The sequence below is a fragment of the Martes martes genome (assembly GCF_963455335.1).
Source record: "Martes martes genome assembly, chromosome: 14".
In the NCBI taxonomy this organism is placed as follows: domain Eukaryota; kingdom Metazoa; phylum Chordata; class Mammalia; order Carnivora; family Mustelidae; genus Martes; species Martes martes.
The window spans coordinates 15,050,164-15,077,859 of record NC_137902.1 but is presented as its reverse complement, the minus strand read 5'-3'; the positions used below and the strand labels follow the sequence as shown (position 1 = coordinate 15,077,859).

Below are 27,696 nucleotides of genomic sequence, written 5' to 3'. Positions count from 1 at the left end.
CATTCAGCAGTGCAAGAAACCCAGCACTCTTTCATCTAAGATTTCCCTAGTTATTTGGAAAGTATTAGTAGGAATTCTATACTTGAGAATAGTTTAGATATACTTTGCATGTAATGCTTGTTCAAGACTTTTTTTTTTAAATTATATTTCCTTAAAAAGATAGTCCTAAAATAAAATTTACTTTCCTAGGAGATGTTCATAGACTCTAAATATAAAACTAGATTTAATCTGGGGGAGGCCTAGTAAAAATCTACTTTAAATCATCGCACAGTACACATGGGGCTTAGCTCTCTCAGGATGGGCAGGCAGCAGTTATACTGGACATCCACAGGCAGGTGCAGAGTTTTTCTTTGGAGGCCCTCACTAGGCCCAAGACCAGCTAACACAGCTCTACACATGGACAAGGGTAAATGTGATCTGTAGGCCCCTGGAACAGCTTCCAAAAGGTCCTAAAAACAGGTAAAAAATTCTCAGCAACCTTTAAGTGCTGACTTCATTTTTCTCTATGTCATAGTTATCACACCTCTTTTCACCTTTAAGTCAGTCCATTTATCTCCTCTTTGCTCATGATGTATATTTTATTTGGCAATTTAAGTAATTGCTGTCTCTTAGATATTATTACAAAAAAATGTTTACATCAACTATAGACAACTTTTCCAGTCTTTTTTTAGACCGTATTTATTTTTCCATTACCTTATAATTCCATTTGAATATAAAATCATATAACATATTTTGTTAATGTTCCTTTCATGCAGCTCAAAATTGTTCTGGATTGAGAACCTGTGGGCATTGTTTGGAACAGCCTGGGTGTGGCTGGTGCAATGATCCTAGTAATACAGGAAGAGGACACTGCATTGAAGGATCTTCACGGGGACCAATGAAGCTTGTTGGGATGCACAATAATGAGATGATTCTTGACACCAGTCTTTGTCCTAAAGAAAAGAACTATGAGTGGTCGTTTATCCAGTGTCCAGGTAATAAAAATGTGATGAAATTAATTTCAGTTTGGAAACCAAGAATGAGTTGTTCTTTCTTATAATAAATATTCAGGAAAACAATGAGACTCAAATTTCACAGATGAAAAAATATTCTTCCCTATATTCATCTCTCTTGTGCAGATGGCATTCTGTTTGGATTCATTAAATAGGCTTACCAAATGCATGGTATACAGTTATTATATTTGGCTTCAAATGAATTGCTAAGAGGAAAAATAATGGGTTCATGCCAATTTTCTACCTTGTACTATAGTCTTTTATGTGCACAGTATAATAATAACTTAAAATTCAAGTCAATTCAGAAGATCCAGTCAAACTTCATGCTAAGCGTGGGAATGTTTTAAATGATATTTGTGATGGAATCAATAGGCCTCATTTTGAATACCATTCAATTTTGAAAGTCATTGGTTTTCAGGTTTTTTTTTTAATAGGAAGTCTGTTCTTATACTGAATAAAGCCAATCTCCTAGAAAAATTAACTTACTCAGTATATTTTTATTGAGTGCCTACTATGTGCCAAAGAGTGTTTGAAGTGCTAGAGACACAAAAATTAACAAATGAGAGTAAAATCACTGCACTCATGAAGCCCGTATTCTAACTGAAATTAACAAAATTAATTATACACATATGAAGTTACATGTTGTTAAATTGCTGTTAAATAAATGAAGTAAGGAAGGGGGATAAGGCCTGCGGTTTAAAAATGGTAGTGAGATAAGAGCTCACTGAGAAATAGCAATAAACAATTCATGTAGATGAGGGAGTGAGTCATAGGGATATCTGGGAAAGTGTTCTCGAACAGGTAACAGTCTGACACAAGGACTTGGATGAAAGACTTTATTTAGGAGGTGAACCCAGGAGGCACAATTGAGGAAACAGAGTTTTGGAGAAGGGAGAAAAACCAAAAATATTAAGCTGGCTGCTGTACTTAGAAATGTGGCTTCACACCCACTAGGGACCTAGAAGAACCATGTAGAGTGCTTCTCAGAGTTAAACCACTGATGAAATGGGAGGGTAGGGCACTTATCTATGGATTCTGATTGGTTGAGTGATATCTTTGGAGGTATTGTACTTCTGAGCTGTGCCAGCATGTCTGATCAATAGTTTGCCCTGGCACTAGTGAAAATTCTGAGGTTGAAAAGTAGAGAGACAGTGCAGAACTTTCATTAGGTGAGTCACCAACAGTGTGCTGTCCTGAAACCGGATGGATTGTGGGAATGTGGCACAGAGTGCAATGAAACCTGCTACATAAATTTTGAAGTATATGAAATGCAAAAATGAAAAAACTATTGGTTTGTACAAGATGATTGAATTTAAAATTTTTTTTGCTTAGTGAAAGAAACCAGGCCCAAAGGCTACATGTAGTATTATTTCATTTATAAAATGATCTGGAACAGGCAGAACTGTGGGGATGGAAAACAGATCGGTTATTTGCCAGGAGTAGCAAAGGTAGGGATTTATTTCAAGGGGGCCTCACAAGGGAATTTTTTGTGTTATGGAACTGTTCTTTATGATACTGTGTTAGATTGATACATGACTCCATACATTTGTCAAAACCCATGTTGTTTACCACAAAGAACCAACTTTCCTGAATGCAAATTAAAAGGAAAAGTCAACTAGAATACCAGGGGATCCCAGGATGTAAAGTAAACTGTGACAAGTAAATTTAACTATATTACAAATGCCATAATGTAATATATGTAAGAAATAAATGTAAGAAAAAGAAAAGACAAAGAAGAGCTGACCTAAGTAACTTTGGAAAACAGTTTGATTGGATACTGTCAAGCTAAGGAAAAAGAAAGCTATATATCAGATTGTATTCTGGTTAGTAAATTTGTGTATCACATGGTATAAGTTAACATTTCTAACAATACTTTATGTGTTTACTAGGTTTGGACAAATAAATTGTGTTTAATTTAAGCTAAGTTTTCCCCTGTCAGAGAAAGAAGTTAAAAATAAGCAAGGACTGAAGACTACAAAGAACCTTGTGGTGTTGGATTAGGGTCTGAGATAATAATGTGAATTCATGTTTATTCTAACATATATGCACCAAAAAGTAAATATAGACATGTATGTATACATAGGTTAGTATGTATGCAATGTTATTTCCTAGTTCTGTTTGTCAAGAGGGTCTAGAAGCCATGACATCCTAGTAGCAATGAACATATCTAGTGCCTGCATCTTGGTTTCTAAATACTGTTTTCCAGTGAAAGGAACCATGGTACCATAGAGAAATGGCTAATTCTAGCACTGGGACAGGGAGAAAACACGATGAGCCTGGAGCATTGTTTAGTGACAGAAAGTGAAAAAAGAACTTAAAAAAAAAAATAGAGGATGGGATCATGATTATGCCAAAGGAACACAACACCAGCCTAAATGAGTTCTCCATGGATGAAATATGAGCAAAAGATAATGATCGTATTGCATTATAACTCAAAAACCTAAATCCTGATTCTGTATTGATTTAATGATTTAATAAATAAACAAATGGTGTGAATGAACAAGAATTCCATACAGAAAAATTCTAGATAATAAATGTAGAAGGACTGAGGGAAATAAAAAAAATCACTCTTAGAACTCCACAGTATTAATTACTATAAGAATAATCCACTTAATATTGAAATTGAGGAATGAAATTTTAAGGAGAAACAGGGTGTTTGTGTAGCTTTAAGGCTTCTGGTCAGTAATCACTTCTTTTCTTTTTTTTCAATGTTTCAAGTTTTTATTTAAATTCTAGTTATCTAACATAAATTGTAATACTTATTTTGGGAACAGAATTTAGTGATTCTTTACCAACACACAACACCCAGTGCTCATCACAAATACCCTCCTTTATACCCATCACCCATTTAGCCCATTTCCCCTGCCCACTTCTCTCCAGCAACCCCCAGTTTGTTTTCTATAGTTAAGAGTTTCTTTTATGGTTTGCCCCCCCCCCCACCCTTTTTTCCTTCCCATATGTTTATCTGTTTTGTTTCTTAAATTCCACATATGGGTGAAGTCATATGGTATTTGTCTTTCTCTGGCTGACTTATTTCCCTTAGCTTAATACACTTTGGATCCATCCACATTGTTGCAAATGGCAAGATTTCATTCTTTTTGTTGGCTGAGTAATATTTCTGTGTGTGTGTGTGTTGTGTGTGTGTGTGTGTGTGTATACTGCATCTTCTTTAGCCATTCTTCAGTTGATGGACATTTGGTCTCTTTCCACGGTTTGGCTATTGCTGATAACACTGCTATAAACATCAGGGTGCATGTGCCCCTTCAAATCACTATTTTTGTATCCTTTGGATAAATATCTAGTAGTGCAATTGCTAGTTCGTAGCAACTTTTTGAAGAACCTCCAAACTGTTTTCCAGAGTGGCTGTACTAGTTTACATTCCCACCAACAGTGTAAGAGGGTTCCCCTTTCTCTTCATCCTCGACGAAAAAACCTTGCCAAAAACGTTTCCTGTTTTGTTAATTTTAGCCATTCTGACTGGTATGAAGTGGTATCTCATTGTGGTTTTGATTTATGTTTCCCTGATGATGAGTGATGTTGAGCATCTTTTCATATGTCTTTGGAAAAATACCTATTCATATCTTCTGCCCATTTCTTAACTGGATTATTTGTGTGGGTTTTTTTTTCTTTCTGCTTTTAAGTTTGATAAGTTCTTTATAAATTTTGGATACTAACACTTTATCAAATGTCATTTGGAAATATCTTTCTCCATTCCAAAGGTTGCCTTTTAGTTTTGTTGATTGTTTCTTTTGCTGTGCAGAAGCTTTTATCTTGAAGTCCCAATAGTTCATTTTGCTTTTGTTTCCCTTGCCTGTGGAGACGTGTCTAGTAAGAAGTTGCTATAGCTGATGTCAAATAGATTACTGTCTGTGTTCTCCTCTATAATTCTGATGGTTTCCTGTCTCACATTTAGGTCTGTCATCCATTTTGAATTTATTTTTGTGTGTGCCAAGAGAAAGTGGTCTAGTTTCATTTTTCTGAATGTTGCTGTCCAGTTTTCCCACACCATTTTTTGAAGAGGCTTTCTCTTTTTCTATTGGATATTCTTCCTAGCTTTGTTGAAAATTAGTTGACCATATACTTGTGGGTCCATTTCTGGGTTTTCTAGTCTGTTTCATTGATCTAATTGTCTATTTCTGTGCCAGTACCATACTGTCTTTATCACTATAGCTTTGTAATGTACCTTGAAGTCTGAAACTATGATGCCTCCAGCTTTGGTTTTCTTTTTCAATATTGCTTTGGCTATTTGGGGTCTTTTGTGGTTCCATACACATTTTAGGATTGTTTGTTGTAGTTCTGTGAAAAATGCTCTTGATATTTTGGTATGGATTGCATTAAATGTGTAGATTGCTTTGGGAAGTTTAGAAATTTTAATAATATTTTTTCTTCTAATCCTTGACCATCGATGTTTTTCCATTTCTTTGTTTCCTCTTCAATTTCTTTCATAAGTGTTCTGTAGTTTTCAAAACACAGATCTTTTACCTCTTTGATTAAATTTATTCCTGGATATCTTACGGTTTTTGATGTAATTGTAAATAGGATTGATTCCTTGATTTCTCTTTCTGCTGTTTCATTATTGGTGTATAAAAATGCAGCAGATTTCTGTACATTCATTTTGTATCCTATGATTTTATTGAATTCATGTATCAGTTCTAGCAAATATTTTTGATGGAGTCTTGGGTTTTCTACATATGATATCAAGTTGTCTGTGAGTAGTGCAATTTTGACTTCCTTGCCAATCTGGATGCCTTTTACTTCTTTGTTGTCTGATTGCTAAGGCTAAGACTTCCAGTACCAACAATGGTGAGAGTGGATGTCCCTGTCTTGTTCCTGACTGTGGAGGAAAAGCTCTCAGTTGTTCCCCATTTGGAATGATATTAGCTGTGGGTCTTTTTTATATGGCCTTTGTGATGTTGACTTACACTTCCTCTATCCTTCTACTATATTGAGGGTTTTTATAAAAAATGGATGCTGTATTTTGTCAAATGCTTTTAGTGCATGTATTCAGAGGATCATATGGTTCTTAGCCTTTCTTTTATTAATGTGTTGAATCCCATTGATTAATTTGTGAATATTGAACCACCTTTATAGCCTAGGAATAAATCCCACTTGGTTGTGGGGAATGATGCTTTTAATGTACTATTGGATTCAAATTGCTAGTTTTTTGGTTTTTTTTTTAAAGATTTTATTTATTTATTTGACAGACAGATCACAAGTAGGCAGAGAGGCAGACAGAGAGAGAAGGGAGGAAGCAGGCTCCCCGCTGAGCAGAGAGCCCGACGCGGGGCTCGATCCCAGGACGCCGGGACCATGACCCGAGCCGAAGGCAGCGGCTTTAACCCACTGAGTCACCCAGGTGCCCCAAATTGCTAGTATTTTGTTGAGAATTTCTGCATCCATGTTCATCAGGGTTATTTGCCTGTAATTCTCCTTTTTTAGGGGGTCTTCTTCTGGTTTTGTAATCAAGGTAATGCTGGCCTCATAGAATGAATTTTTAAGTTTTCCTTTCATTTCTGTTTTTTAGAACAGTTTGAGGAGAATAGGTATTAATGCTTCTTTTTAAAAATTTATTTATTTATTTTTTAAATTTCTTTTCAGTGTTCCAGAATTCACTGTTTATGTACCACACCCAGTGCTCCATGCAATACGTGCCTTCCACAATACCCACCACCAGGCCCACCCAACCTCCCACCCCCTCCCCTCCAAAACCTTCAGTTTGTTTCTCAGAGTCCACAGTAATTCATGGTTCATCTCCCCCTCCAATTTCCCCCAACTCCTTTCTCCTCTCCATCTCCTCATGTCCTCTGTGTTATTCTTTATGCTCTACAAATAAGTGAAACCATATGATAATTGACTCTGTCTGCTTGATTTATTTCACTCAGCATAATCTCTTCCAGTCCGTCCACGTTGTTACAAAAGTTGGGTATAAGTGTTTGGTAGAGTTCCCCTGTGAAGACATCTGGCCCTGGACTTTTGTTTTTTGGGAGTTTTTTCATTACTGATTCAGTTTCTTTGCTGGTTATCAGTCTGTTCAAATTTTCTATTTTTTTCCTGTTTTAGTTTTGGTAGTTTATATGTTTCTAGTGTTGTCATATAATTTTTCACAATATTCCTTTATAATTGTGTTTCTGCGGTGTTGGTTGTGATATCTCCTCTCTCTTTTGTGACTTTGTTTCCTTTCTGTTTTCTTTTTGATAAGTCTGGCTTATAAGGGGTTTATCAATTTTAGTAGTTCTTTCAAAGAACCAGCTCCTAGTTTCATTGATCTGTTCTACTCTTTTTAATTGTTTATATATTGGTTATTTCTGCTCTAATCTTTATTATTTCCCTTCTTATGCTGGCTTTAGGATTCATTTGATGTTCCTTTTTTAGCTTCTTTAGGTGTAAGATTAGGTTATATATTTGAGATTTTTCTTGCTTCTTGAGGTAGGCCTGTGTTGCTTTATTCTTCCCTTTAGGACTGCTTTTGCTGCATCCCAGAGGTTTTGTACTGTCATGTTTTTATTTGCATTTGTTTCCATGCATTTTTAAAAATTTCTTCTTGGGGTACCTGGGTGGCTCAGTGGGTTGGGCCTCTGCCTTCAGCTCGGGTCGTGATCTCAGGGTCCTGGGATCGGGTCCCGCATCGGGTCCTCTGCTCGGCAGGGAGCCTGCTTCCTCCTCTCTCTCTGCCTACTTGTGATCTCTGTCTGACAAATAAATAAATAAATTCTTTAAAAAAAATTTCTTCTTAATTTCCTGGTTAACCCATTCTTTATTTAGTAGGATGTTCTTTAACCTCTATGTATTTGTGGTCTTTCCAAGTTTTTTTGTGTGGTTGACTTCAAGTTTCATAACATTGTGGTCAGAAAATATGTCATGGTATGATCTCAGTCTTTTTGTACTTATTAAGGCCTGATTTGTGACCCAGTATGTGATGTATTCTGGAGAATGTCCATGTGTACTCGAAAAGAATGTGTATTCTGCTGCTTTAGGATGAAATGTTCTGAATATATCTGATAAGTCCATATGGTCCAGTGTGTCATTCAAAGGCCTTATTTCCTTGTTGCTTTTCTGCTTAAATGACCTGTCCATTGCTAAGTGGGATGTTAAAGTCCCCTACTATTATTGTATTATGATCAATGAGTTTTTTAATGTTTGTTATTAATTGATTTATATATTTGGATGCTCCCAAGTGGAGGCATAAATATTTACAACTGTTAGATCTTCTTGTTGGATAGACTCCATTACTAAGATATTTGCTCTTCTTCATCTCTTGTTATATTCTTTGTTTTAAAGTCAAGTTCATCTGTTATAAGTATGGCTACTCTGGCTTTCTTTTGATGTCCATTAGCATGATAAATAGTTCTCCATCCTCTCTCTTTCAACCTGCAGGTGTCTTTAGGTTTAAAATGTGTCTTCTGTAGGCAGCATATAGATGGGTCTTGTTTTTGTTTTTTTGTTGTTTTATCCAGTCTGATACCTATGTCTTTTGATTAGAGCATTTACATCATTTACATCAGAGTGATAACTGATAGGTATTTACATCAGAGTGATTATTGATATAAATTTAGTGCCATTGTATTACCTGTTAAGTCATCATTTCTGGAGACATTTTTCTGTTCCTAGAAGTCTTTGCTGATTTTAGTCCTTTTTCCCACTCCGAGAGTCCCCTAATATTTCTTTCCTGGCCAGTTTAGTGTCATGCATTCTGTTACTTTTTGTTTTCTGGGAAACTCTTTATCGTTTCTTCTATTCTGAATGACAGCTTTGCTGGATAAAGTATTCTTGGTTGCATATTTTCCCATTCAGCATATTGCATATATCATGCCACTTCTGTCTGTCCTGTCAAGTTTCTGTGGATAGATCTGTTGCTAACCTGATTTGTCTTCCCTTGTACATGAGGTATTTCTTTTCCCTTGCTGCTTTTAGGACTTTTTTTCTTAATAGTATTTTGCAAATTTTACTGTGATATGTCTTCGCGTTGTCCTGCTTTTGTTGAATTTGATGGATATTGTCTGTGCTTCCGGGATTTGGATGTCTGTTTTTTTTTCCCCCCAGATCAGGGAAGTTTTCAACTATAATTTGTTCAGATAAACCTTTCCCCGTTTCCCTCTCTTCTTCTGGGATTCCTATGATATGAATAATATCTCCCCTCATGGGTTCCAGGCATTCCTCAGCCTTTACCCTGTGTCCCAGCCATCTGCCCATCTGTCAGCACAGAGCACCTGTGTTTTATCTCAGGGTTGCTGGCTGAGTTTCAAATCTCCAAACTTTAGGGACCCAATGTGTTGTGGATCCACGCTGGTCCTCTGGGGGAGGTTCTCATCATACTTTGGCTGGTGCTGGTTTGCCCCAGAAGGGTAGTCATAGGAATGCACAACAGCTTGAAGTTTATGGTAACGCTCATCAAAATTTATCATCCAGGTTAGCTGTCCTCAGTAAGTGTCTCTACCCTTATGCTATGGAATGGGGCAACACAGTATGGGAACTGTTGGCTCTTTTGTTCCCCAAAATGCAGAGCAACCTCTCCCAGATGCACTCCAAGAGTGGGGAAACAGCTCTCCCAGTACATCCTCTGATCATGAAACTTCTTCCTGGCCTCTGCCCTTCTTCTTCATATGAGAACTGCTGTACCCACCAGGCTCCACTCCGTCCACAGTGTGTGTTAGTTTTGGTCAGCAAACCTTGAGATGGCGAATGAAAGAACCGATTACTTCCAACACCTTAGTAGGAGAAAGGAAAGGCCTCGGGGTCAGGCACTCTATTGGTGAAAGTCCTTGAGCCAAGCTCTGTCTGGGCTTTCATTATGAATTTAATTAATACACACGTGCAAGGCAAGGAGTTCTTGAAGCACATGACCACTACAGGTGCCTGTATTTTAAACATCTACTCCTGGGAAGAGAACCTTGAGCTGCAGTAAGAATCTGTCTGTTTTCAGCCATGGCACTTCAAAGGAGGCCTAGAGTTCTGGGCACTCCTCCTTTGCCTTTCAATTACTTTCATCCAGGGAACATATACAAGTCAGGTTTTATCTATCCAGGCACTGTGAATCCCAAGTGTGGACTTCTAAAACTTCAGTCTTTGAACTCCGCTGGTTATAAAAATGCAGAATAATCAGCCCCTCTTGTTTTCCGTCAGTGGTTTTGATAAGTGTTTTTCTTGTGTGATCCTTTGTGTGCTGCTCTTTGTCTGTCTGTCTCTCTCTTTCCCTTTCTTCTCTCCATGGTCAGGGCTCCCTCTCCTCTGTAGCCCATGATTCTTTTCTTCTCCCAAATCACTTCTTTACACCTCTTATTTTCCACGATGTGGCCTCTTTTCTCCCTCTAGTTGTGCAGTTTGTTCTCCCAGTCCTCAGATCGATTTCTTGGATGTTCAGAATGATTTAGTATTTATCTAGGTGTGTTTGAGGGACGAGGCAATCATAAGTTCCTCCTACTAATCCACCATCTTAACTCCTACCTAACAGTCACTCCTTAAACAGGACTCAAAAGATTAACCATATGGGAAAATATGATAAATTGTACTATATTAAGATCTAAGAATTCTTTTCATAAAAAACATTGAAAACATGAGCAAGGAAAGTTACAGAATTGAAGATACTTACAATACTACCTAATAAAGCCCTTTATCCAGAATTGATATTTATTATACACCAGTAAAAAAAGACTACACAAACAAAAAATGGCCAAGATAGTTGAACATCACAAAAATGAATATTTAAAAGACCAATAAACATCTGAAAGGTTGTTTAATCTCTTTGGTCTTGAGGGAAATGCAAATGAAAACTGCAGAATGACACCACTAATCCCCCATGAGCATGTCTAAAATGAAAAAAAGATAATTTTAAATGTTAACAAATATGTAGAGCGAGTGGAAATCTCATATATTGGTTTTTGAGAGCCTAAAAGGTATAAACACTTTAAAAACATTTTGGAAATATCTGTTAAAGCTGAACAAATGTATACACGATGATTCGAGAATTGTATGTCTAAGCTGTGGCTGGTAAAGTGAAGTCTGCTGCCAGATTTAGCCTGTGACTTGTTTCTACATAGCTTGTGAACAAGAATGATTTCACATTTTTAAAAATGAAAAGGAGGAGGAGGAAGAGTGGGGAAGGGAGGAGTGTAGGAGGGAAGGAAATTAAAGAAGGGAAGAATCTTTGACAGTCTATATGTGCCCACTGTGTCTAAAAACACTTACTATTTGGTCCTTTACAGAAAATGTTTGCTGATTCCTGGTTTAGGCTCAATAACCCGATAGGAAGCATAGTTATGTTCATTTACAGGACATGCATAGGGATGTTCATAGCAGCACTATTTTAATATCTCCAACCTAGAACTCATCCAAATGTTCATCAACAGTTGGATGATTAAAGAAGTTGATATTATGCACAACAGAACATATAGCATGAGAATGATTAACCTATAATTGTATGGAACAATATGGTGGTTCTCCCATACACAGTGTGGAGAGAAGGAAACCAGACATAAACAAGGCACTGACTCAGTTTACCTAATGTTCAAAAACAGGCAAAGCTGTTTTATGGTATTATATAGGTCAGGAAAGTGGTTACTTTTGGGGCACAGCAACTAGTGAATGGAAGGGGGTACAAAGGTATTATTTTATTTCTAAGAAGTTTTCTTGGGTTATATTTTTAAATAGATTCTCCATTTCTGACCCTCTTTATTTCTCTCTGAATCACCTTATTGCTTTCTTGGTTGTTTTTCTGCCTTGCTTTAATGCCTCATTAAATTGTGAAGGTTATCTATTTTTCTATTTTGGATGTCTTATAATTCAGTGTCCCATTTCAGGGCTTGTTTTCATTTCCTTCCATAGTTCAGTCAACTCTTTTTTCATTTCTTCCTCTTTTATGTCCATTTCTGTCCTTAATTGAATTTCTGATTTAAGGTAGTTTTTAAAAACTCTTCAAATGTTGGTTTAACTATATTTATTGTTTAGAAATTTGTCATAATTTCCTGCTCCATGGTTATATTTTTCAGGGGAATTTTCATCAGTTAAGCTATGTTCTATCTGGTTTCCTGATTTTGTTGTTATTTTTCTGATTTTTTAGGAATAACTGTGTAGTGTCATTTTTTTTTCTTCCTATTTCTGACATTGGTGTAGTTTGTAAGATTTCTGGTTTTATGGTCTCTCTTTTGTGAGAACAACAAAGTTGTGGTGGCCAAGATAAGGATTGTGTGGCCTCTGAATTTGTGGCTTTCTTTTTTGTCTTGCAGGAATTTAATTTTCCAATTAATTTCTTTATCCCTTAGCCACCTGGTCGTAAAAGGCGCCTTTCTTACTTCCCACATTTTTTCTCCATAATCAAGAGCAGTTCTTCAAATTATCCACACTTCTAAGTCATCTTCTTTGTTTCTTGGGAAACATAGTCCTAGGGAGCCTTCATTGTTTTCAGTTATCGAAAAGTTCTACAGTGTTTCCTCATGCTGGAACAAATGGGATTTTAAAGACAAAATTTTCTAATGATTTGCTATTTTATTTTATTATTGTTATTTTAAAAATGTTTATTTATGAGAGAGAGAGAGAGCGAGAGCATGCATGCACAGAGTGGGAGGAGGGGTTAAATAAGAGGAAGAGAGAATCTTAAACAGACTCTATGCTCAGCGCAGAGCCTGACATGGGGCTCAATCCCACAACCCCAAGATCATGATCTGAGCCGAAACCAAGAATTGGATGCTTAACTGACTGCACCTCCCAGGTGTCCCTAATTTGCTATTTTATAGAAATATATTTTATTTTACTATATAGTATCCCTGTACTAAGTGACCTTGGTGATTTCTTCTGTTCATCCTGGTACATTTCTTATAGATTCCTTAGGGTTTTTTTTAACGTTGTTTTTCAATAAACACTTATTTTTCCTTTCTGAATCATGCATGTTATTTTTGTTCTTTCCCTATTGCTCTGTCAAGACCCACTGTGCAACATGGTATTGAATTAGTGAGAGTGTACATTAGTCTTAAATGGAAAGTATTTAGCCTTTAACCTTTAAGTAAAATGTTAACTATTGGTTTTTCATAAATGTCCTTACAGATTGAAGAACTTCCCTTCTGTTCCTAGTTAGTTGAGGTTTTGTTTTGTTTTGTTTATTTGTTTGTTTTGTTTTATTTTGTTTATTTATTTGTTTGTTTTAAATCATGACCAGATGTGTAATTCTTCTAAAGACATGCATCTATTGAGCTGATCATATAATTATTTTTTGTCTTAGTTAATATCATTAATTCATATTGGTTGGTTTTCAAATGCCAAACTGATCTTGCATTTTGGGATAAATTCCACTTACAATGTAGTATCCTTTTAGTATATTGCTGGGTTCAATTTGTTTAAATCTTGCTAAGTATTTTTGGATTTATATTGTTGAGAATATTTGCCTGTAGTTATCTTAGAGTCTGGTTTGGTATCATTCTCAAGATTGGGAAATACTTTTTCCTTTTCCATTTCCTGGAAGAGTTTATGTAAAATTGGCATTATTTCTTAAATATTTGGTGGAATTTACCTATGAAGACATCTGGCCTGGAGTTTTTTTGGAGAGAGATTTTAACTACAAATTCTTTTTTTTTTTTTTTTTAAAGTAGGTATGAAGCTATTCAGGTTCACTAACTTTTCTTGAAGGAGTTTAGTAGTTTGTGTCTTTCGAGGAATTTATTTCATTTAAGATGTTACTGACAGATATTCATAATAATTGCTATTATCCTTTTCTATAAAGGATCTTTAGTGATAACCTCTCTTTAATTCTAGATATTGATAATTTGTGTTTTTTCTCTTGAGCAGTCTGTCTGGAGGTTTGTCAGTTTTCATTGATCCTAGAAATAGCTTTTCATTGTATTGATTTTCCTCTATTGTCCATTTGATATTTCGTTAATTTCTGCTCTTAATTTTTCCTTCATTTTGCTTGCTTATAGTTTAATTTGCTTTTCTTCTAGTTACATAAGGTTGAAACTTAAATAAATAAGTTGATAATTTTTTTCTAATATAAGCCTTTGATGTTATAAATGTTCCTCTAGAAACTACATTTCAGTAGTGGTTTTATGATACACTCTTTCCATATTTTTACTTTAAGCTACCTGTGTTGTATTTTTAGTATGCTTTTTAATAGATAACACATTGGTAGGCTCTTTCTTTTTAATATAATTTGATAGTGTATGCCATTAAATTAATGTGTTTGGGTCTTTTAAAGTAAATGTATTATCAATATGGTTGACTTAAATTTCCATCTGGTTACTTATTTTCTCTTTTTCCCATCTGTTCTTTGTATCTGTTTACCTCCTTTTTTTGCCTTCCTTTGAATTAATTGAACATATTTTATGCTTCATTTTATTGGCCTATTGACTATATTACCTTCTTTTGCTTGCTCTTGGATTTCTATTCATCTTTAACTTGTCACAGTCTATATTTAAGTGATATTATAACTTCATAGTAGTGTAAGAGCCTTATTACTTTTAGATATGTTATAAATCACATAGTGTACTTTTATTAATTTTGCTTTAATGGCAAGTTATCTTTTACATTTTTTTTAAATAAAAAAAGAAACTTTATCATCGAGCAGAAATGGAGTAACAGTGAGTAGGGTAACCAGCTATCCTGGAATGTGTTCAGGACTGAGGGCTTCCTTGATATGTGGGACTTCCAGTACAAACACCGGTATAGTCCTGGGAAAACTGGGATGACTGGTTACTCTAAAAATGACCCAATTTAATTGCCCCTACTTGAAACAGCTAAGAAATGGGACAAAATGAAAAACACTTCTTGAGACATTGGATAGGCAGCCAAAGTTAATGATCCCTCAGAAACAGGAAAGGAATCAGGTGAACCTTACCACTATCCCCAGTTAGTGCTGGAAGAAAGTTTGCATGAGGTGCTACAGTCAGGGGACACAAGCAGAGTCTGGTGATCCTGTGTTGGAAAAATGGAACTGGGAATCTGGGGAGCGGAGGACAAGGTGTCTGTTCAAAGAAGAGAGTTGAGTAGAGAGAGATAATTGTGGAAAACTGCAGAAGGGTATCCTCTGAATATTCAGCTAAAAAATAAGTACAATATTGTAGAAAACTTCTTGAGTTCTGCAGGAAGAATTACTTGAGGGGAATAAAAGGAATAGTCACCAAACAGCACACAGGACTGGGAATTGCCTGGGCATTATTCATTGGACATCTTTTAGAGTACTTTGGAAGAATTTGCTTTCCTTAATATCGCAAAGTTATCACTAGATGTTGCAATTGTCCTGTGTAACATGGACAGAGGATCAAACTGTCTTCAATTAACATAGCCAAATTCCAGAAAAAAGCTAAACAATATAGGAATACAAAAAGTTTCCAGCATCCAAAATGTAATATTTAAAATTTACTATGTCTGGCTTCTAATAAAAAAATTAACATGTATGCAAAGAATAGGAAAACCTTGACCCCTACTGAAAAAGAAAAAACAATCAGTAGAAACCAACTAAGAAATTAAATAGATGTGAAGAGTAGACAAGGCTATTGAAACAATGATTATGAAGGTATTTCATATATTAAAAATTAAACTTTTGAGCATGTTAAGTAGAGTCACAGAAATAAGAGAAAACAAAAAAACCAAGCAGAATTTATAGAGATGAAATATATTCTTTTTTTTTTAATTTTATTTTTTTAAAGATTTTTATTTATTCATTTGACAGACAGAGATCACAAGTAGGCAGAGAGGCAGGCAGAGAGAGAGGGAAGCAGGCTTCCCGCTGAGCGGAGAGCCCGATGTGGGGCTCGATCCCAGGACCCTGGGATCATGACCTGAGCCGAAGGCAGAGGTTCAACCCACTGGGCCACCCAGGCGCCCCGAGATGAAATATATTCTAAGATGAAAAATGAATGGGCTTAATATCAGATTAGACACTATAAAAGTAAAGATTGGCATACTCTCAAAGACAAATAATAGGAAGTACTCAAATGAAGCACAGAAGGAAGAATAACTGAAGCAAAATGAAAAGCACATCAATGAGCTGTGGGGCATGAGGCCTTGTATTTTTGTAATTGGATGCTCTGAATGAGGGGAGAGAGAAAGGGCTTAGAAAAATCAGAAAAAAAAAAAAAAAAAGGCAAAATTTTTCTAAATTGGATGAAACCCGAAAATCCAAAGAGGCAGGAATGTCAATAAATGTTAAGCACAAGAAACGTGAGGATATCTATATCAATGCCCATAATAATTAAATTGCTTAAAGCCAGTGATAAAAAGATAAAAACAGCCCAGAGAGAAATAAGGCTCAGTATGAACAGAGAAACAAAGATAAGTTTGAACCACATTTCTTAGCAGAAAAATTAAAAGCCAGAAAACAGTGGAGCAACAGAAATGCAGCATCTTTAAAATAGCAAAAGAAAAAAACTTGAAATTCTTTACTTAATGATATATTAAAAAAAAAAAAGGGTCAAATAAAGACTCTTTCAAAGTTCTAAAAACTCTAAAATTCATTACCAGTGTATCTGCTGTATAAGAAGTGTTAAGAAATCTTAAGTCCTTCATTCAGAAGAATAATTTCCATATATAAATCTGATCTACACAAAGGAATGAAGAACAAAAGACGTGGTAGCACCGTGAGTAAAGACTTTTTCCCCTAAAACTTCCATATTTAAAAAAGGCAATTAGTGTTTTAAGGCAAAAATGACAAGAGTGTATTCGGAGTTTAATTTTTATGTGGAAATATACCAACAATACCTCAAAGGCCAAGGAAAGAATATTGGAAGTCTACTGTTGTAAGATTTTTTTTTTTAAACAGTAACGTGAAGTGATAAATCTTGAACTTAATTTGTAGATGTATATGCTAAACCCTCAAACAACTACTATAATAACACAGAGTCATAGCCAAGGAAGTAGATAAAATAATCCAAATGAAGGCAAGATAAGGGAAAAAGAGCCATGTAGAACAGATGGGACAAATAGTTCACTAATGGCAAATGAGATTTAACCTCAGCTATTTCAATAATGATGTTAAATGTAAATGATGTACTCACCATAATAAAAAGGCTGAGATTTTCATATTAGCTAAAAGCAAGACCCAATACCCTACCTCTAAGAAACCCATTTAAAATACAAGGATACATTTTAAAAGTGAAAGCATGGAAATAGATAAACTATGCTAACACAAGTCAAGAGAAAGCTGAATTGGTGACATTGATATAAGAGATACAGATTTTAGAGAAAAAATATTACCTAGAATAAAGAGGATCACTTCAGAAAGATAAATAGGTGAATTCATCAAGAGGACATAACATTCCTAAACATTTCTACCTAACAGTAAACATTCAAAATAGGTGAAGATTCAACAGTGTATGATAAGGCTTCTCTTTTGATTTCCAGAGATATTGTAGGTTACCACTTTCTACTTAGAGATAAGTAGCTGCCATCACATCAGTTTGTTCGTTTTTCTCCACTGCTCTATTTTTCGAGAATGTATTCATTTTCTTTTGCAGCATGACAAATTACCACAGACTTAGAGGCCTAAACAATACACAATTATAGCTTGGAATTATAGGTCTTGGATGTGGCCTGGTTGGCTTCTCTGCTCAAGGTCTCTGAGGCTGAAATCAAGGTGTCAGGCTGAGTCTTTGGAAGCTCTGGAGAAGAATGTGCTTCCAAACTTATCCAGATTTTTGTCAAAATTCAGTTCTTGCAGTTGTATAACTAAGTGCCTGTTTTTTCACTGGCTGTCAATAGTAAACCACTTTAGCTCCTGAAGTATGCTCACATTCTTTCCCACATATCCCCCTCCATCACTAAAACTAGCAACATCATCTCAAAAACTCACATGGAATCTCTCACTTTGAATCTCTTAATTCCAGTAGAGACCAATTCCTTTTAAAGGATCTTTTGGTTGGGTTTAATCAGAATGAGTTTCCTTTCTTAAAGTCAGCTATGCCATGTAATATAACTGAATCACTAGATTAAGCTGATGACCCTTCTATCACATATACAGGTCCTACCACACTGAAGAGGAGGCCATTAGTGTTTGATTAAAAAACTGAGTACTGTAACCTAGTTTTATTGACACCAAAGATTAACCACCATACCATACAATTTACCCGTTTAAAAGTATATAACTCAATGAGTTTTTAGTATAATCAGAATTATGCAGCTATCACCACCTTCAATTTAAAAGAAATTTTACCATCCCCAGAAGAAAACTTATACTTATCGGCAGTCACTGACTATTAAGCCCCCACTTACCCTTGTCAGCTATAGGCAATCTTTATATCTTTAATGGATTTATGTATCCATTATGTATCTCTAATCTTTATATCTCTATGGATTTATGTATTTTGGATATTTTAAGTAAATTGAATCATAGTGGTAGTCTGTTGAGACTAGTTTCTTTCCCATTCCATAATGTTTTCAAATTTGATCCATGTTGCAGCATATAGCAGTACTTTATTTCTTTATATTACCAAATAATGTTCAATTTTATGAATATACCACAATTTATTTATTCAATTATCACATGACGGACATTTGGGTCTTTACAATTTGAGGCCTTTTGGATAATGCTTCTATAAACATTCTTGTAAGAATTTATGTGTGGATCTATTTTCATCACTTTTGAAATGGTGTATCTTTACTAGATACAATTACTTTGGGTCAAACAGCGACTACATCAAACTTTTTGAGGAACTACCAAACTGTTTCAGCTGCTGCTGTGTTATTTTATATTCCCACTGACAGTTCACAAGGGGTTCTGATTACTCTAGATCTTTACCAACACTGGTTATTTCATGTCATTTTGATTATAGTTATCCTGGTTTGTGTGAGGTGGTATCTCATTGCAGTTTTGAAATACAGTTTCTAAGTGGATATGATGTTGAGCATCTTTTCATGTGTCTATTTGCTTTTTCCACTCTTTCAGAGAAATGTCCATAATATTCTTTGCCCATCATTTAATTGGGGTATTTGTCTTCTTATTGAACTGTAAGAGTTCTTTATATACTGTAGATATAAATCCTTTATCAAAGATTGATCTGCAAATATATTTTCTGCTCTATGGATTGTCCTGTCATTTTCTTGATAATATACTCTGTTGCACACACACAAAAAATTGTTTTTAAAGATTTTATTTATGTATTTGACAGAAAAAGAGAGAGTGAGCACAAGCAGGGGGAGTGGCGCAAAAGGGAGAGGGAGAAGCAGGCTTCCTGTGGAGCAAGGAGCCTGATGCAGGGCTTGATCCCAAGACCCCGGGGATCATGACCTAAGCCGAAGGCAGACAGTTAACTGACTGAGCCACCCAGGCACCCCTGTTGCACAAAAATTTTAAATTTTGATGATGGCCTCTCTGGTTCTTTTTTTTTTTTTTTTTTTTCATTTGGTGTCTTATGTGGAAAACCATGCATAATATAAGATACCAAAGATTTACTCCTATGTTTTTTTCTAAGAATTTAATAGTTTTAGCTATTACATTTAGGTTTTTTAATCTATTTTCAGTTAATTTTTGTGTGTGATATGAGATATGGATCCAACTTAATTCTTGAACATTTGTTTATCCAGGTGTCCAAGCACCATTTGTTGAAAGACTACTTTTTTCCCCATTGAATTTATTTTTTATTTTGTTTTATTTTTCATCTTTTAAAATGGTGTTTTAGTCACTTCTGTATTTTCCATTTCTCTCCTTTTTATGTTCATGTTTTATTCTATATTCTTGAACATATAAAGCGTATTTATTTATTTATTTATAGAAAGAGCAAGAGACTGGGAGTAAGGACAAAAGGAGAGGGAGAGAGAATCTTAAGGAGACTCCATGCCTGGTGCAGAGCTGATGTGGGGCTTGATTTGAAGACCCTGAGAGCATGACCTGAGCTGAAATCAGGAGTAGACACTTATCTGACCCAGCTACTCAGGCACCCCAATAAAGCATACTTGTTTTAAGAATCATTCTGTGCTCATTCCATCGTGTGTGATGTTTTCTTGTTTGTTTGTTCTACTGATTTTTTTTTGTTTGTTTTACTGATGAAGGAGCAGATGTTCCAACTTAGTTATTTTTTTGTGGTATTCTAGACATTGTGAATTTTTGGAGTTTTATTATATAGTTTTGTTCTATTTCTTTTAGTGTGTTGTACTTTATTCTGGCATGCAGTTACATTATTTAGAATCTGTATGATCATTTCAAGAATTGTTTTTAAGTTTCTCTTTTTTTTTTTTTTTTTTAAAGGTCCTGTACATAGCAGTCCTAAGTTCAGGGTTAATTTATTTCAACTGCTAAGTCGGTGTATTTCTGTGATCTCTATAGAGTGCTCTTTGTATTAAGGGGTCTCCACTCTAGTTGGAATACAAAGTATTCCAGTCTTTTGTGAGCTACTGGCATTGTTTGACTTACTGTTTTCTGGTGGTACTTTCTCTGACTTCATGGAGTTTCACACTCTGTGTTCAGTCATTGTGCAGCCAAAGATTTAAGAAAACTCCTCAGTAGATTGATATGTATAGCTCTCTTTACTCTCATGTTTTATCCCCAAATTCTAGCCACTGTGGCCTCCCCAGTCTTTGATCTTTGCTTTCTCAGCTAAATGACTCTCTGGCCTTTGTTTGGGTTTGCCTCCCTGGGCTGCTTCCTTAAATCTGTCTCCAGGTAACAAGTCAGAGGAGTCATAGGCCCATGTTTCCATTTTTCTCAGATGCCATTCTTGAGCTGCCTGTTATTTGAAAGTAGTTGTTTCATATATTCTGTTTCATGTTTGTTGTTTACAAGTGGAGGTCAATTCTTAGAGTGGTTAATGCCTTATTGGCAGAAGTGGAAGTCTTCTGTCTGTTTTTATCTACAATAATGAATCTCTTGTAAACAACATATAGGTCTTGCCTTTTTTGTTTGTTTGTTTTTTAAATCTAGTCTGACAATCTCTGCCTTTTATCAGAGTGTTTAGTCAATTTAGATTTAATATAATACTGGTATAATTGAGTTTTAGTTCTACCATCATGGTATTTGTTTTTAAATTTCTTTTATTTTTTCTTCTGTTGTTGATTCTTCCTTTTGCCTTTTTTGGATTAATTGAGTGTTTTTAAAGTCCATTTTTATCACTTTTATTGGATTTTTAGCTATACTTCTTTTGTGTTTTTTTTAGTGACTGCTGTAGTGATTGTAATAGTCATCTTTATCTTATCACAGTCTACCTTGAATCAATATTATACTACTTCATGTATAAGGTAAGAATATTATAATAGTGTAATTCCATTTGCTCTTTTTCTGTCCTTTGTGTAATTATTACTGTATATTTTACTTCTGTATATGTTATTAACCACACAATGCATTATTAGTTTTTGCTTTAAACAGATTATTTTCTTATAAAGAAATCATGACAAGAAAAAAATCCTTTTACTAAGCCATGTAGTGTTCATTTTCTGTGATCTTCATTTTTTCCTATAGATCTGAATTTACTTCTGCTATATTTCTTTAGCTTGATGAATTTTACTTAACATTTATAAAAATACTGTTTCTCAATTGTAGCTATAAATGATGTTTGCTTTCATATACCTGAGAAATGTTTTTATTGTATACTTGCATGTCTTTATATTTGAAGGATATTTTTATTGGAAATAGCATTCTAAGTTGACAGATAAATTTTTTCCCTCCAATAATTTGAAGACGTAATTTCTTTTTCTTCTGGCTCCTACTGCTTCTCTTAAGAATTCCTTTATCAGTTTTATTGTTTACTTTTTGAAAGTAGTATTTTTTTTAAATCTCCGGCTGGCTTTTTAAAATAGATTTTTTGTTTTTGAATATCAGCAGTTTTAATATGATGTAACTAAGGATCAGTTTTATTTGTTATTGTGATTGTGAATTATATGGTTTATTTACCCTGTAGCTTGATTTTTTTCATCATTTTTGTACAATTTCCTACCATTATCTCTTCAAATATTGCATCTGTCCCATCATGTCATTCTGTCTTCTATTTCTAGGACTTTGCTTTACTTGTGTTAGGTTTTTTCATTATGTCCATAATTTTTCTTACTGTTCTTTGTATTTTATAGTCTTGCATCTCCTTTGATCTGTGTCTCAATTCATTGATTCTTCCTGTACATGTTTCTAGTTTTCTGTTAAACTTGTGTTTCAGTTTTACTCTTTAACATAGTACCCCAAGCTCACAGTACTAAAGCAGTTTTATTCATGATTTTGCACCATCTCCTTTCTTGTTGAATTCTGCTAGGCAGTTCTTCTGTTAGTCTCCCTTAAATTGATTAATTGGTTGATTGATTAATTGATTTTTTAATGTGACTGCAGTTATCTGGCTTTCTGATTTGCTTTGACTGGTCTCAAAATGTTTCCCTCACATGTCTAGTACTTTGAGCTGGCTTGTTGGTCTAGGGGTCCTCTGCTATGGATGACTTTTTTCTGCTCTCCTATCATCCTCCAGTTTATAGACTGTGCTCTATGTTATTTTTAGCATTCTAAGGAGAGAGCAGAGTATGTATGCCTCTTGAGGCCTAAGCTTAGAATTTGTATACCATCACTTCTTCATTCTATTTTTTGAGAAGTCTTGATGCCAATCCATGTTCAAAGAATGGGAAAGAAAATCCCACTTTTTTGGTGAGAGCAAGGATAAAATAATGTTATGTTCAACATTCATAATGGGAAGAATTCAACTAGTTCAACCCAGATATAGGAAGAATTTGTGTCAATTATTTTTCAGCTCATCTACTTAGCTCTAATTTTTTTGTATGTTTGTTGATTGATTTATAACTCATATGGTGTAAAATCCTCCATGTTAAAGTATATAATTCAGTGGTTTGCAGAATTGGTAGGTTTGTAACTATCACCAGAATATAGTTCCAGTAAATTTAGGTACCCCAAAATAAAACCCCATACCCTTTAATAGTCATTTCCTAGTCTTCTTTCTCTTGGAACTGAAAAACTACTGATATACTTCACTTATGAATTTGTTTTTTCTGGACATTTAAATATGGTTTAAATGTACTGTTTTTAGAATATTCCCTTGATATTTAATGTGGTCTTTTGAGAATTATTGTAAAATTATGTAAGAAATAGCATAGAGGATCATAGGGGAGGGGAGGGAAAACTGAATGGGAAGAAATCAGAGAAGGAGACAAACCACAAGAAACTCTTGACTCCAAGAAATAAACTGAGGCTTGCTGGAGGGAGGTGGCTGTGGGGATGGGGTAGCTGGGTGACAGGCATTAAGGAGGGCACATGCGGCAATGAGCACTGGGTATTATGTGCAACAGAAGAATCACTGAACTCTGCCTCTGAAACTAATAATACACTACGTGTTGGCTAATTGAATTTAAATAAAAAATAAATAAAAGACAATCCCAGCATCAAAAATTATAAACTACATAGAAGTAAACTTAGTCAATGAGACAAAAGACTTGTAAAAAAATTAAAAAATAAAACTGTATTATAACAGAAAAAAAAGTCCTTATTCATATTAGAGAGAGGAGTGGGCAGGGGCAGAGGGAAAGAGGGAATCCCAAGCAGACTCCACGCTGAGTGTGGAACCTGACTGGGGTCTTGATCCCATGACCCTGAGATCATGACCTAAGCTGAAACCGAGAGTTTCATCTGAGCCACCCTGGTGCCCTGACTTCAGTTCTTTTAAATTTTTTGAGGTCCGTTTTATGACCCAGTATGTAGTGTATCGATGGAGAATGTTTTAGGTGTACTTTAAAAAAATGTATATTCTGCTGCTGTTATGTGGATTCTTCTCTTTGTGTTTGTTTGGTCTAGTTGGTTTATAGTGTTCAAGTCTTCTCTCCCCTGCTGATCTAATGTCTAGTTGTTAAATCTTGTTGAAAGTATTAATGCCTCCAACTATTTTGCTGAATTGTGTATTTATATTTTAATTTCTGTGTTTCTTGATGCATTTTGAGGATCTGTTAGTAGGTACATGTGTATTTATACTTTTAATATGTTCTTCATGAATTGACCTTTATTGTTATACAGTGTCCCTCTTTATCTCTAGGAAAATTTTTAAAAGTCTATCTGAAATTTGTAGAGCTACTGCAACTTTCTTAATGGTCGCTGTTTGTATGTTAATATATTTTTTCATTCACTCACTTTCAATATATTTGCATCTTTAGGTGTGTCTCCTATACACAGTACACAATTAGATCTTAATTTTAATCCAGTCTATCTCTTCATGTTTTTTGTACTTAGAATTATGCTTCTTCAATGTGTTGATAACATTTTTTTATCAAATTAGGGGAGTTTTCAGAATTTCAAGTAAATTTTAGCCTCCCCTACTCTCTCTCATTCTTTCAACACTCCCATTACACGTAGGCCTGAGTACTTGATGGTTTCCCACATTTATCTGAGATTTTGTTCACTTTTCTCCATTCTTTTTTCTCTGTACATACATAGTTTCTATTGACCTATTAATTCTTTCTTCTGTCATTATTAATCTACTGTTGAGTCCCTCTAGTGTATTTTTTATTTTAGTTATTAAACTATTCTAATTCATTTTTCATTCACTTAAAACATTTTTTTTTACTGTTCTCTATTTGATCAGATATTGTCATCATACCTACTTTTACTTCTTTTATTCTTTGTCTTTAATTCTTTTGAGTATTTTCATGTCTTCTAATTGTTCTGTGAGTCCAGTTCTTGGGCTATCAATTCTCATTTTTATTATCTCTTCTTTTCTTTCTTCTGAGTCTTCTTTTTGATGCTTTGTAAGTTTTCTCTTTGAGGTTTAACCCTGTGTTTTTGTTTATTTGCTTGTCCCCCACTCTCCCCTAAGTCAGAGGTTTGCAAAGCAAGGTCCCTTGCCTATTTTTATAAGTGGAGTTTTACTGGAATGCAGATATGCTCAACTGTTATATATTGTGTATGGTTGCTTTTGAACTATAATGCTCTATAATGGCAGAGGTGAGGAACTGTGATAGAAATTATATCATCAGCAAAGCCTAAAATACTTACCATCTAGCCCTTTACAGAAAAACAGATTTTCTCAGTATGTATTCTGTGTTGTATTTGTTTGAGTTTTTAGAAGTATTTCTAGGGGCCATTTACACCTGATTTTGCAAAGTGTATGAGGCTTTTCTTGATTACAGAACAGATTTTACATTAATGTTTGATGTTGGAGTTTCTCTACCATGTGGACAATATGAATTTCTTTCAGTAGATATGTCTGGTATAGGCTTTCAAGAGGACTTGTGATGTGCTTTCTCCCCGACAGATGGGGGCTGCAACTGGAGGCTTCAAGCCTTATAAGTATGGTTTAGTTTTGCTGTCTTCCTTGAGGATGCCAGAGATCATATCACCTGGCCATGTTGGGTTTTCAAACCCATGTCTCCTTATTCTTGCTTGTCCATCCTATATATAGCGAAATTCTGTTACTAGCTCAAGATTCTCTTTAACATTCTTGTTCTAAATCCCAGCTCTGATTTCTAGCATCTGATAATCCCTTTTGTTTTAAGATAGGGTATGTGTTAAAAAATGTTTTGAGTAAATTTTCTGTGTATACATTTTTTGAATTTTATTGAGAATGTCAAGCAGATATTTTTAAGTGTTTTACATCTGTTTTAGAGAGCACATAATTTTCAAAACTATATACCTTATTTGCATATCAAATGCTGAGTTTTCCATAACATTTTTTTTCTTTCTTTCCTTTTTACCTGTTTGTATATATAGATAAGCAACATAACATTTTTTTTCTTTCTTTCCTTTTTACCTGTTTGTATATATAGATAAGCAACCATCTGGGCTGGTTTTAAAATTTAGACAAAATGGTATGGATGGCTTCTCTTTAGCTTTATTCATGTTCCTCAGCCAGGTTGTTATTAGAACCTTTCTAGTAACAATGTATCCTGGAAGAACTATTAGATACAAGCTTCTTTTACTCTTTGCTTCAGCACCCCAATGCTAGTGGGAATAAAACATAAGCATAGGCTTATAGTGTATCTTTTTCTTGTCTGTGTTTGCTACAGCCATTATGTCTGGGTTCCACTTTGTGTAGCATGCTTTCTCTTTTGCCATTGTTGCCATGCTAGTTACAGGCTAGGACAGTGACCACCCCCACCCCCCTGCCTTCCCCCCCACCCCTTGGAAATTTTGTCTGCAGTCAGATCTAAATTGTACCAACTTTTCGTGTGGTATATTCATTACCTTAAACATTACACTTACCTGTATCACACTTTCCAAGAGCTTTATGGCATCAAGCCAATAATATGCTTTGTGATTGCCCCATGGTTCAGAAATGCCTTCTGAACTTCTCATTTTCAGGAAGAGACAGTGAGTGGCATTACACCAGGGATCCTCTTTTAATTTCCAGAGGTATTGTAGTTTACTACCTTCTAGTTTAATTTGTGTCATTGTCACCATACCCAAATTCCTGTAGTTGCTGGTAAGTTTCCTTCTTATTTTAGTGGTGAGCTAACAGGAGGATATTAGATGTGATTGCTGAATTTAGACACCTTATTCAGAAGTTAAAGAATTTGTTTTTCTGGTAGAAATATGTCACCAGGAGATTCATAAAATACATATATAGTAACCCATTTCTTACTTTAACTTTTTCAGGTAATGCTTTGCATGTAGTGGGCACTCAATAAATTTGTTTTTACCTGACTGAATTAATTAGTAGTATCAATAATAAAGTTTCTATGAAACAACAACTTACACTTTTAAACAAATATTTAAAAAATCAAAGTTCTTAACATTATTATTTATTATAGAACTAATATGAATTTGTTATAGAGAATTGATGATGCAAAAAAAACTTACTAAAGTAGATAACCTATATTAACTTTCGATAGGCATACTTATACATTTTATTTTATTTTTTAAACTTTGTTTTTACTTTTATTTTTTATTTTTTTTATTTAAATTCAATTAATTAACATACAATATATTATTTGTTTCAGGAATACAGGTCTGTGATTCATCAGTCTTATATAATACCCAGTGCTCATTATAACATATACCCTCCGCAGTGATTACCTAGTTACCCCATCCCCCTACTCCCTCCCCTCCAGCAAATCTCAGTTTGTTTCCTAAGATTAAGAGTCTTTTATGGTTTGTCTCCCTATTTTCATTTCTTTAAAAAATTATTTATTTATTTTAGAGAGAGAGCTCTCAAGAGAGTGACTAGGGGGAGGGCCAGAAGGGGAGGGAGGAAGAGGGAGAGAAGGAGACTCCCGCTGAGTGTGGAGCCTGAGGCGGGGCTAGATCTCCCGACTTTGAGATCATGACCTGAGCTGAAATTAAGAGTCAGTCAGATGCTTACCCAACTGAGCCACGCAGGCATCCCATACTGATACATTTTAAAACAAAATTATTGTCATTCTAAATATCATGTTTTGTATCTTGATTTCACTTAAATTATCATGAACATTTTTCCTTGTTCTAAATTTCTTCCTCATTGTTTCATAATGTAATATAAAATATGAAAACTATAATTTTCCTCAGTTTTATAGAGAATGATGAAGATTGTTTAGCATTTCCCCATGATGACTTTATGTTATTTCTATACTGTCTTATAGTAGAGTTATGGCTCTGAAAATTTCTATAAAGTATAGGTGTTCAGTTTTTACTGTTCTTGCCTGTGTCTTTCTTTCCCTTTTGATGTTAGCTCTTGTGGATGACCCTATGTTACTCTCTCAGGATCTCCCTCTCTCACTTTCAAATTTTCATACATACAATACATACAATAGTATGGTATTTAATGTCTGGTCTTTTGATTCAAACTTTCTGTTTATGTGTTTGTTTCTGCTGTTGATTAGCTGTGTGATTTTGGATGGTTGCTTAACC

At 34.9% G+C, this 27,696-nt stretch overlaps 1 protein-coding gene across 1 annotated transcript in view; it reads left to right on the top strand.

The window, feature by feature from the left end:
- The window catches only part of ATRNL1 (attractin like 1), a gene marked incomplete at its 5' end in the record, with an annotated part of 807,401 nt that overhangs the window by 180,308 nt on the left and 599,397 nt on the right, over positions 1–27,696 (top strand). The window contains one exon of the mRNA XM_080822490.1: positions 756–974. Coding sequence (XP_080678616.1) covers positions 756–974 — 219 coding nt within the window. The remainder of the gene's footprint in view (positions 1–755; positions 975–27,696) is intronic.